Here is a 13364-nt window from a genome sequence, read left to right on the forward strand (position 1 = left end):
AAGAGTCTGAATGTGTCTTAAATTCTTTTTTATTAAGAAAATTGTACTTATTGTGACAGACTGTTATATAATTTCTCTAACTGATAGAATCTAGATACAAACCATATGATGCAGAGATAGTACAAGTTTCAAACTTAACCTGTGCAAAGCTTGTGGTTGAAAGTCAAGATAAGGTTGATGATCATCATATAAAGCAAACAGCTCTATAAAAAGGTTTACTTCACAATCCTAAGAAGACTAAATCATTGTCTTGTCGGCACCATGAAGGCTCTGCACAAACTTCTGCTCCTTCTTGTTCTGACATGTCACGGACAAAATGGTATGATGCAAAAAACACAAATATGTTCTTCTTCCGTCATTTGATGGGAAAAATTACCTACTATTGTATTTTGCTTATTTCTGCAGGACATGGGAGTGAAATCATTAATGGGGAAAAAGTCCCAGAGAACTCGATGCAGTATATGGTCTCAGTGCAGAACGACCAAGGTCATGTTTGTGGAGGATTTCTCATCAGGGAAGACTTTGTGCTCACTGCAGCGCACTGTGACGACAGAGTGAGTTTTCGGTTAATAAATAAATAAATACAAAAAATGTCAATCAATAAAAAAAAAAACTATTTTTGTTGTTTATTTGTTACAGTTATTAAATAACTAACTACATTTATTTAAATACTGAAAAAACGAGTCAAGTACTTTTGCTTTTTTACTTGTATATTGTAGTTGTTAGTATTACTCTGCTACAAAACTGCTTTGCATGATATTTTTCTATTTTTGTTCACTACTAGGACATTTTCTTTGCTGTACTTTTTACCTGTGCATTTTATGTTTAGAGCACAAATGTAAAGGGATTTTTTTTATTTTAAAAAGTTTGGTTTCTAGTGTGTGAGGATTTTCAAGTGGCTCTCTGAGTAGTTAGGTAAAAGTGCATGTTTACTGAAGTATGGACATGTGTGCACATTTTCCTGCACTACTTCTTTGCACAATATTATAAAAGTACTAAAAACCTGTGATTCATTCCTCACTCAGTAAACCTACCAGTGTTGTTCTTGGCACCCACAATCTCAAAGGGGCTGAAAAAACTGCTATTAAAGAGAAGTACAAACCCGATGCTTATGAGAGTGTTGGAAAAGGTTATGACATCATGCTCCTCAAAGTAAGTAAATATTCTCTGGTGTAATGATTAGTTTTTCTCATCAAACATTTAAAAACCACAATGAATTGAAAATATATACATGGCAGAGACGACGTAAGCTGAAAAGGGGGTGGTGTTTCACAAATTCAGATAAATCTTGACTAGCCTGGAAAAACAGTTTAATGATATATAAAAAGCCCTCTGTAAAGCTAGAACCACGTATTATTCTTCATTAATAGAAGCAAATAAGAACAACCCTGGGCTTGTTTTCAGCACTGTAGTCAGGCTGACAAAGAGTCACAGCTCTGTCGAGCCTAGTATTCACTAAACTCTCAGTAGTAATGAGTTCATAAATTTCTTTACTGATAAAATCATAAATATCAGAAATTAAATGGATCAGATTCTCCCTGCAAAACTCATAAATAGATTTGCAAGTACAACTGCTCTAGATTCATTGGTAATTTCCTTCTCTTAAATTCAAGACATAGGTTATTTTGTTTAAGACATGATACAGTATGTAATCATTGTCTTACCCTAAATGACATACCATTGGCCTCACGTAATACTGTGAGGAATTTATATTTGACCAGTATATCTCCTTCTACTTCATAGATAAAACAAGTAGAACTGCCATTTTTTAACTGGAGAATATTGATAAAATTAGAAGCATCCTGTCTCAAAGTGATGCTGAAAAACTAGTCCATGCATTTGTTACTTCCAGACTGGACTAATGTAATTCACTATTAATAGTTTGTCCCAATAACTCCTTAAAAAGCCTCCAGTGAATCCAAAAGAGAGTCCTGACTGGAATTAACAAGAAAGATTATATTTCTGCTTAGTTATCTTATCTCCCTGTAAAATCCAGAATAGAGTTTAAAACACTTCTCCTCACTTATGAAGCACTTAATAATCAAGCTCCATCATATCTCAAAGACCTCATAGCTCCATATTTTACAAGCAGACACTCTTTCTACATTTAAGAAGGCAACTAGGCTTAAAACATTCCTTTATTATAAATCTTATACGTAGAGATGGCTCAGGTGACTCTGAAGTTCTTTTTCTTTTATCTCCTATCCTCTCATATATTCGTTCTGTAAAGTGCCTTGAGATGACTTCTGCTGTGATTTGGTGCTATACAAATTAAATTGAATTGAAAATTGAATTGAATAGAAGCCTGACCTAATGACGTGAGCTAAACATGTGCAACACATATATAAAAACGTCTGTTCCAGAAATTGTTTGTAGACCTGAAGTCTAACACATGGAAAGAAGTATGTTATGAAACTTTTAATTTCTGTGTGTCTCTAGTTGTCTAGAAAGGCTCCACTGAACAACAGAGTCCCAACAATTCAACTTCCAGAATCTGGGATGAACATTCAAGAAAACCAACAATGTCTTGTAGCTGGATGGGGTAAAACTACAACTTCTGGTCACGTTGAGAATGAGCTCAGAATGGTGGATGTGTCGGTCATTGACCTGGATGTCTGTAAAGAGTATTGGCCTGGTCTTCCTGCTAATGTCATCTGTGCCGGTGGATTAACAAACAAAGGATTCTGTCAGGTGGGTTTATGTTTTTTTTGTCCATTCAGAGAAGTGATATAAGACTTTTTAATAAAATAACCAAAAAAAAAAATATGTTTCTTTCTCACAGGGGGATTCTGGTGGTCCTCTGGTGTGCAATGGGACAGCTGCTGGTGTTGTGTCTTACAACAAGGACATGAACTGCAACTACCCAGATGTCCCAAATGTCTACACCGACGTGTCAAAATACCTTGACTGGATCAACAAGATCATCAAACATACAACGGGCTAAAAGTAGAAATCTTGAGCTATGTTCTGCTTCAGCATGCATTTATTGTAGTGTAGATGTATTGTAGTGTCTCAGTTTACTCTTCTAGTGTGACTAAAAAATAAAAAATAAAAATATTTCAAGCACCACGTTGAATTTCTTTCTGCAATGACCATAACAGAGGATCCAGAGTGTTTTCAAGTGTGATATATATAAGCAACAACAATATAACATTTAATAATATTATATTAATATCTATTGTTGCCAACTTTGAATAGAGAGTAATTAAGTAAAAATAATTTTAAAGGAAAAACAAATAATTTGTATCCTTCTCAGACAGCCAGCATTCACTTGCTACCAGGAATTTACATTCACACCATTTATACACGAGTTAAAACACAACAGCACTGAAACAGTCTCACTGAAACAAATAGTCTCTGTGGAGATTCTCAGTAAACCAGGTTATGGTTCCTCCAAAAGTATTACTCACTGCCAACTGGACTTGCTTGAGATTCTTGAAGAAGTTTTAATGTGAAAGGCCTCAAAGTAAAAGTGGGGAATGATCAGAAATCTTAACTCTCTAAAGTGATTAAGTCATTAACAACTTTAGGATTGTCAAGATCACATGTGGATCAAGTACTTCTAGTCACATATGTTCTGCAACATCAGCTTGCAACTGGGTCTTGTATTTTAGTATAATTTACATTATTAGCTATGCTGGTGTCACCACTCTAACCTACTCACAATGACATTAGTAAGAAAGAAATGGTTACCATGTTCATCATCAGGTGTGTTTGTGTTCTCTTACTCAACATGTGACAACATCGGTCGAAAATGTATGTTTAGGTGTGATCCAGGTGGATGTGTCCAGTTCTTCCAAAAAGACAAATCTGAAATCTGGGTTTTTCACAATTTTTATGAAAGGAATAAAACTACAAGCTAACAGAGACAGAAGGTCAGAGAAGATCCAAAAAGAATAAATAGAAACAATATAAAAATAGAAACTAAATTGCAAAATGAAATTAAAGAAGACAAGAGTCATGTAACTGACTGTGTAAAAGTCATCAGCTACTTCTACATCAGATAATTTGAAGTGTGTAGCAGGTTGCTGAGACAGCAAACCACACACAGAGATACGACATTCACTATGCATACATGAAAGTACACGCAACTGACTACATGTATGATTTTATATTGCATTGAGTCTGTTCCACTACCATCCACTACAGTGAAGAAGAAGACTGTAAACTAGTAAAGATAGACATGAAAGATGATGAGTTTATGGTTTTATGAGGAAGACAGTGAAAACCCTCAAGGCACAAGAAGAACATGCAAACTTGATAGGACAATTCTTTAATAAACCTCTCAGGACCACCATCCTGTCTGACTCCTCAATATAAGAATTCAGGTGAACTATCTCACAAGGTCCAAGTCATGATACAAACTTCTGTTCCTTCTTGTTCTGACATGTCACGGACAAAATGGTATGATGCTAAAAAACAGGTATGTTCTTCTTCAGCTATTTAATGGAAAAATGATCTCATATTGTATTTGGCTCATTTCTGCAGGACATGGGAGTGAAATCATTAATGGGGAAAAAAGTCCCAGAGAACTCGATGCTGTATATGGTCTCAGTGCAGAACGACCATGGTCATGTTTGTGGAGGATTTCTCATCAGTGAAGACTTTGTGCTCACTGCGGCGCACTGTGACGGGGGGTGATTTACCTTTTGATCAATGTAATAAGAAATGAGTATAAAAGCTAAATGTAAATTAAATTTTAAATTCTCTTTGTTGTTGCATTTATGGAAAGTAATTAAGTATGTGTGAAATGAAAATTAATATAGTGTAAAAAAGCACTTTTGCTTTATTTGTGTTTTTCCATTTTGTGCAACAATAACTCTGCCACAGTTCAGAGTTACTGTTCTTCCTACTCCATTACAGTTATTTAACAGCTTTTACACATGCAGACTGTTAATGCAAACTATTTTTCTTTTGATAACTCACTTATTTTGTGATTTTCCTAAATGTTTCGTAGTGAACAACTTTTACTGTTGTGAGTTCTAAAACACATTTTACAATATCTACTTAGAAATACAACATGAGTAAAGAATGTGTGTAGAGGTACTTTTGTGCAAATACTTGCACTTTTACTTAAGTTTACTATGTTTCTTTACTTCCGTCTCGTGTTGAGGGAACAGGTTTAGAAAATGTAGTGACAACATCTTAACTTCTGTATGTCCCTTTCAGTAAACCTACAAGTGTTGTTCTCGGCACCCACAATCTCAAAGTGGCCGGAAAAACAGCTATTAAACAGAAGTACAAACACGAGGCTTATAAGGAAGTTTCAAAAGGTCATGACATCATGCTCCTCAAAGTAAGTATACTGTACATATACTACATACATACCTACATATACAACTACAGATGAAAACACACACATAAAAATCTACAGATATTCCAACATCAGCATTTCAGCAATGCTGATGAATGGAAAGAATCACAATATGAAATTATACATAATAAAAATCGACTTTTTTTTGTGTGTCTCCAGTTGTCTATAAACGTTGAACTAGATAACAGAGTACAAACAGTTAAACTTCCAGAATCTGGAATAAACATGAAAGAAAACCAACAGTGCCTCGTAGCTGGATGAGGCAGACACTCTTTCTACATTTAAGAAGGCAACTAGGCTTAAAACATTCCTGTATTATAAACCTCATAGTTAGAGATGGCTCAAGTGACTCTGAACTATCTCTTAGTTATGCTGCTCTGCTGGGAGACCTCTACTGATACACTGAGTTCCTCCTCTCTTCTCTTCTCTTCTCTTCTCTTCTCTTATTGTATCCATTCAAATGTCACCATTGCATATCACTACCTATTTTGGTGCTATACAAATTAAACTGAATTGAAAATTGAATTGAATAGAAGCCTGACCTAATGACATGAGATAAGCATGTGCCTGCAACACATACATAAACATTGCTAAAAAAAATAAAATGCTGTTCCAGAAATTGTTTGTAGACCTGAAGTCTAACACATGTAAAGAAGTATGTTATGAAACTTTTAATTTCTGTGTGTCTCTAGTTGTCTAAAAAGGTTCCACTGAACAAGAAAATCCAAACAATTCAACTTCCAGAATCTGGGACGAACATTCAAGAAAACCAACAATGTCTTGTAGCTGGATGGGGTATGACTAAATCTCGCGGTCAAATTGTGGATGAGCTGAGAATGGTGGATGTGTCGGTCATTAACCTGGACGTCTGTAAATACCGCTGGTCTGGTCTTCCTGCTAATGTCATCTGTGCTGGTGGATATGGTACAAACAAAGGATTCTGTCAGGTGGGTTTATGTTTTTTTTGTCCATTCAGAGTAGTGATATAAGACTTTTTTAATAAAATAACCAATAAGAAATGATGTTTCTGTCTCACAGGGGGATTCTGGTGGTCCTCTGGTGTGCAATGGGACAGCTGTTGGTGTTGTGTCTTTCAACAACTTCAGGAAGTGCAACTACCCAGATGTCCCAAATGTCTACACTGACGTATCAAAATACCTTGACTGGATCAACAAGATCATCAAACAAACAACGGGCTAAAAGTAGAAATTTTGAGCTATGTTCTGCTTCAGCATGCATTTATTGTAGTGTAGATGTACTGTAGTGTCTCAGTTTACTCTTCTAGTGTGACTGAAAAACGAATAAATAATAAATTTCTTTCTGCAATAACCTCAACAGAGGATCCAAAGTGTTTTCAAGTGTAATAAATATAAGCAACAACAATATAACATTTTATAATATTATAATGTTATTAATATCTATCTTTGCCAAACAGAAAACATTCTGTCGGATCAATTAAGGTCAAATGTGGAAACGTGAGGTGAAGATCCTCACATTCACCAGGTCTGATGACAATGCAGACAAGGTAACGTAATAAATAATAATCAAGGGGATGACCAACCTGTGTTAACATTCATTGTAAAATTATCTCTGTCCTGACACACAAACATACAGTAGTCCACAACACTTTTTCTGTTCCCCCTACAGACACATCTGACCAATAAGAGTAGAGAACGTTCTCGCATGATTTGACGTCACTCATTTGAGTTCACTTGGATTTTTCTCAGTGCGAAAAGAAACTGAACCAAAAGGAATCCGCTCCAAGTTAAAAAACTCATCCACTGATTCAGACCAAAGCAAACGCACTAAGGTGTGAAAGCAAACTAAGTCATGCTGCTTTACACTGAGACTTCCAGAGGACCTCTCTTCATGCACTTAGCTCCTCTCCTTATTTATATGCCAACACTACATGTCAAACTTGCGTGTTGGGTCTTTTTCTTTCAGTAGTTGTGCTTCTTCTTCTTCTCTCTATGTATATTTCCAATGTGCAATTACTACCAACCTCACCAGTATTTTGTCTGTTGCTCTTTTTTTCTCTTTCTGTTCTTCGATGTATGATACAGGAAACGTTTTTGTGGTTTCTTTAGCTTGCTGTTGAATTCAAAGAAATGTTTCAGGTGGATGTGTCCAGTTCTTCTACAAAGACAAATCTGAAATCTAGGTTCTTCACTATTTTTATGTAAGAAATAAATCTACAAGCTAACAGAGACAGAAGGTCAGAGAAGATCCAAAAAGATGAAAAATAAAAACAACATAAGAATAGAAACTAAATTGCAAAATGAAATTAAAGAAGAAGACAAGAGTCATGTAACAGACTGTGTAAAAGTCATCAGCTACTTTTACATCAGATAATTTGAAGTGTGTAGCAGGTTGCTGAGACAGCAAACCACACACAGATACAACATTCACTATGCATACATGAAAGTACACGCAACTGACTACATGTATGATTTTATATTGCATTGAGTCTGTTCCACTACCATCCACTACAGTGAAGAAGAAGACTGTAAACTAGTAAAGATAGACATGAAAGATGATGGGTTTATGGTTTTACAAGGAAGACATCGAAAAACCCTTGAAGCACAAGAAGAACATGCAAACTTAATAGGAAAATTCTTTAATAAACCTCTCAGGACTAACATGCTGTCTGACTCCTCAATATAAGAATTCAGGTGAACTATCTCACAAGGTCAAAGTCATGATCACAAGAGTCGCTTCACGTCCTGCAGTCTCATGAGAAAGAAAAATATAAAAGGATAACCCCCTGTTATATGGAAGACACACAGAAAGGCACCCATAGAAATCTGATTCAAACCGAGGTTCTTCTAACTTTGAGGCAACAGAGCTAAATACTACAGCACAGTGCAACCTGCATCAAGAACTAACAAACCTGCAATGTATTAAATTACCACAAACTAACAGCTACAATATAAGGCCTTACTCTTTATATATAAGATGTCAGAATCATCAACAGTTCCTAACTGTATTTATCTATTGCTGTGATGAACAGGCCACATCAAGTTGGCTTTCTTCAAAAGTCTATAACATTACAATTCTGTTGTTTTTCACTCAAACAATAGTCAAAGTATTACTGTAGTGCATTGGCTTCTTAACTGTGACTCTGCAATTTTTCTGTGGTTTATGTATCTGGTTTATTGTGAAATTCAGAATGTGATATATTTGTTGCTGATAACTGATCACAGCACCTGGATGTTGAGAAACTAGATGCCAAACAAGCTGACGCAGAGATAATATATGTTGCAAATTTGTGGTTAAAGTCAAGATGAAGTTGATGATAATCACACTTTGCAATAAAGCAAACAGCTCTATAAAAACGTCTATTTCACCGTCACAAGAAGACACGTTAACTGACTTGTCGGCACCATGCAAGGCTCTGTACAAACTTCTGCTCCTTCTTGTTCTGACATGTCACGGACAAAATGGTATGATGCAAAAAATAACAGATATGTTCTTCTTCAGCTATTTAATGGAAAAATGATCTAATATTGTATATTGCTCATTTCTACAGGACATGGGAGTGAAATCATTAATGGGGAAAAAGTCCCAGAGAACTCGATGCTGTATATGGTCTCAGTGCAGAACGACTATGGTCATGTTTGTGGAGGATTTCTCATCAGTGAAGACTTTGTGCTCACTGCAGCGCACTGTGACGACAGGTGAGTTACCTTTTGATCAATGTAATAAGAAATCAGTATAAAGCTATATGATTATAAAATTTGAAATTGTCTTTGTTGTGGCATTTATGGAAAGTAACTAAGTACGTGAGCAAAGGAAATTAAAATAGTGTAATAAAGCACTTTTGCTTTATTTGTGTTTTTCCATTTTGTGCAACAATTACTCACACAGTTCACAGTTCAGAGGTACTGTTCCTCCTACTCCATTACATTTATTTAACAGCTTTCACACATGCAGACTGTTAATGCAAACTATTTAGTTTTTTATGTCTGACTTATTTTGTGATTTTCTTAAATGTTTCATAGTGAACAACTTCTACTGTTGTGTGTTCTAAAACACATTTTACAATATCGACTTAGAAATTCAACATGAGTAAAGAATGTGTGTAGTGGTACTTCTACTACTAGTATTTGTGTGCAAATACTTTCACTTTTACTTAAGTTCACTAAGTTTCTTTTCTTCCGTCTCGTGTTGAGGGAACAGGTTTAGAAAATGTAGTGACAACATCTTAACTTCTGTATGTCCCATTCAGAAACCCTACAAGTGTTGTTCTCGGCACCCACAATCTCAAAGAGGCTGGAAAAACTGCTGTTGAACAGAAGTACAAACACGAGGCTTTTAAGGAAGTTTCAAAAGGTCATGACATCATGCTCCTCAAAGTAAGTATACTGTATATTCTATAGTAGTGTACTGTTGTTGTTCAGCAGCACTTTTTCATCAGTAGTCACCTAACTACAGATGAAAATACACACGTGAAAAATTACAGATATTCCAACATCAGAATTTTACAAATGGTGATGAATGGAAAGAATCACACTATGAAATTATACATTATACTTATATATTATACTATATTATAAAATTTCCTTTTTTGTGTGTCTCCAGTTGTCTATAAATGTTGAATTACATAACAGAGTACAAACAGTTAAACTTCCAGAATCTGGAATAAACATGAAAGAAAACCAACAGTGCCTCGTAGCTGGATGGGGCAGACACTCTTTCTACATTTAAGTAGGCAACTAGGCTTAAAACATTCCTGTATTATAAACCTTATAGTTAGGTATGGCTCAGGTGACTCTGAACTATCTCTTAGTTATGCTGCTAAAAATTATTCTGCTGGGAGACCTCTACTGATACACTGAACTCCTCCTCTCTCCTCTCATCTATCCATTCAAATGCCACCACTGAAAGCCATTAACTCTGTATCTTCTCTTTTCTGTAGTTATGCTTCCTCTTTTCTGTCTCTCTCTCTCTCCGTTTTCCTCTGAAGGTATCTTTGGCCTTTGAGCTGTATATCTCCAGAGTGCAATTACTGGCCCTACCAACCTACCCAGTGTTTTTCTGCTCGTTGTTGTTGTTTTTTGTTGCTGTTCTTTTCTCTCTCCTCTTTCCACTCACCCCAACCAGTCGAGGCAGATGGCCGCCCGCCATGAGCCTGGTGCTTGCTCCAATGGGATTGTTGGGTTTTCTATATAATGCATTATACAATTATACTTAGGTCTTATACCTTTCACGGTAAAGTGCCTTGAGATGACTTCTGTTGTCACATTTCCAGCTCCTCCTGTCCATCTGTACCTCATTCACACCATATTTGGTCTGTTTCCGAATTTTTCTCCTCCCTGCCACTTGACCTTACTGATTGACTGCACCTGGTTTGCTCTCTGGCTTTATAAGCACGGCCATTTATCACATTTGCCAGGTAGTCTCACACCAATCTGAGAGCAACACTAACCTGCATTAACTTTGGACTGCCATCCTGTTATGGACCCTGCTTTGGCCCAACCTTCCAGTACTGTGAGTGTCATCCCTCCTGATCTGTTCTCTCCCTCTTCCTCTCCCTGCTCGAAGTACCGGACCTGTACTCCCTCTGACCCGTCTCTTCCTCATTCCCCTTACTGGACCTGTACTCCCCCTGGCCCATCTTTTCCTGATCCTCCGTTGCTGTGAGTTTAGTCCCTCACGCTCTGTTCTCTCCCTCATCTTCTCAGTACCTGTCTCAGGGACCTGTCCCTGCCACTATTCCCCTACTCTTTCTCAGTGTTGAATCTACCTGTGTATGATCTCTGTTCCCTCTCACTCTGTCTTTGGATTGTGGACTTTGTGTTTATTACGGATGGCGTATGAGGATTGGATTTTACATGGACTGTACATGACCAAAAACCATATTTATCACCCTGTTTTTGTTTGAGGATTTAGTGTATCACCAGGATTGGTGACAGGAGCTGGACAGCGATGTTGTGTAGTGCTCTTGAGACCCATGGTGCTTCCCCAGCATCTCTCCACAGAGATTAGCCACGTGCACTCTAGCCACCATTAACCACTCCACGTGCTCTCCCTAATAAATACTTAAACTCAGGTTCTGCTTCAGTGCATCTCTGGCAATGAAGTCTTTTATCAACCTTGTGACAATTGTCACTCTTGTGATTTGGTGCTATACAAATTAAATTGAATTGAAAATTGAATTGAATAGAAGCCTTACTAATGACGTGAGATAAACATGTGCCTGCAACACATACATAAAAATGCCTAAAGAAAAATAAAATACTGTTCCAGAAATTGTTTGTAGACCTGAAGTCTAATACATGGAAAAAAGCATGATATGAAATTGGGCATTACCAATCTTAAACTTTTACTTTCTGTGTGTCTCTAGTTGTCTAGGAAGGCTCCACTGAACAACAGAGTCCAAACAATTCAACTTCCAGAATCTGGGATGAACATTCAAGAAAACCAACAATGTCTTGTAGCTGGATGGGGTATGACCAAAACTTATGGTCACATTGAGAATGAGCTGAGAATGGTGGATGTGTCGGTCATTAACCTGGACGTCTGTAAATACAAATGGCCTGGTCTTCCTGCTAATGTCATCTGTGCTGGTGGATATGGTACAAACAAAGGATTCTGTCAGGTGGGTTTATGCTTTTTGTCCATTCAGAGTAGTGATATAAGACTTTTTAATAAAATAACCAATAAAAAATGATGTTTCTGTCTCACAGGGGGATTCTGGTGGTCCTCTGGTGTGCAACGGGACAGCTGCTGGTGTTGTGTCTTTTAACAACAAAATGAAGTGCAACTATCCAAATGCCCCAAATGTCTACACTGACGTATCAAAATACCTTGACTGGATCAACAACATCATCAAACAAACAACGGGCTAAAAGTAGAAATCTTGAGCTATGTTCTCCTTCAGCATGCATTTATTGTAGTGTAGATGTATTGTAGTGTCTCAGTTTACTTTTCTGGTGTGACTGACAAATAGATAAATAATAAATTTCTTCCTGCCAGAACCTCAACAACAACAATATGATATATTATAATATTCTATTCATATCTTAAATCTGTTGTCAAATTTGAAGAGAGTAATTAAGTAAAAGTAATTATGGAAGAAAATGAAATAGTTTGTGTCCTTTTTAAACAGCCGGCATTCACTTGCTACCAGGAATTTACATTCACATAATTTACACACGAGTTAAAACACTAAAGCAAGGTCTCACTGAAACATATTGTCTCTGTGAAAATTCTCAGTAAACCAGGTTATGGTTTCCCCAAAAGTATAACTCACTCACTGCCAACTGGACTTGCTTGAGATTCTTAAAGACAGTTTTTATGTGAAAGGCCTCAAAGTAAAAGTAGGGAATGATCAGAAATTTTAACTCTCTAAAGTGTTTTAGTCATTGACAACTTTAGGATTGTCAAGATCACATGTGGATCAAGTACTTCTAGTCATATATGTACTGCAACATCAGCTTTAACAATAATAGTTTACACTATTAGTTATCCTGGTGTCACCACTCTAGCATGCTCACAATGACATTAGTAAAAAAAAAAATGGTTACCATGTTCATCATAAGGTTAAATTAGTGGATAATTTACAATACAATTGGCTGTTGTGAGCTATACATTACATTGGTTGTATTGTAATGAAGTCAGAGTAGTCTAATTGTGTAAACATAAATGTGAACAATGCTTGGTTTATGGTTTTATGTGGAAGACAAAACCCTTGACGCATGAGAAGAACATGCAAACTTCATAGGTTATATTCTTGAAACAAACCTCTCAGGTCCACCATGCTGTCTGACTCCCTAATATAAGAATTCAGGTGAACTAGCTCACAAGGACAAAGTCCTCTGTTATATGGAAGACTCCACACAGAAAGGCACCCATAGTGATCTCACATCTCCATAGTGATCTCATTCTACATGTTGTAGCTGAGAGGAGGATGCTGTACAAACTCCTTTCCGTCCTGGACAATCTCTCTCACCCACTACGAAGTATGTTGGCTGGACAGATGAGTGCGTTCAACCAAAGACTGATGAACATTAAGTGGGTTGGTGCGGGTGGAGGAAAGTGTCAGGAG

General features: G+C 36.7%; 1 protein-coding gene across 2 annotated transcripts; it reads left to right on the forward strand.

The window, feature by feature from the left end:
- The first annotated feature begins 242 nt into the window (after positions 1-242).
- LOC113152001 (chymotrypsin-like elastase family member 1) lies at positions 243-13364 on the forward strand. 2 transcript variants are annotated; one of them, XM_026344890.2, is made up of 5 exons: positions 243-319; positions 8844-8991; positions 9543-9669; positions 11661-11915; positions 12004-13364. In XM_026344890.2, exons 1-5 carry the CDS (start codon positions 262-264, stop codon positions 12163-12165), a joined length of 750 nt encoding a protein of 249 aa, XP_026200675.1. In that variant the 5' UTR covers positions 243-261; the 3' UTR covers positions 12166-13364. The 2 variants fall into 2 exon arrangements, with proteins under 2 accessions (XP_026200675.1, XP_026200676.1); XM_026344891.2 differs by lacking the exon at positions 243-319 and adding an exon at positions 8709-8757.

The sequence above is a fragment of the Anabas testudineus genome, chromosome 4 (genome assembly GCF_900324465.2).
Source record: "Anabas testudineus chromosome 4, fAnaTes1.2, whole genome shotgun sequence".
Lineage (NCBI taxonomy): Eukaryota > Metazoa > Chordata > Actinopteri > Anabantiformes > Anabantidae > Anabas > Anabas testudineus.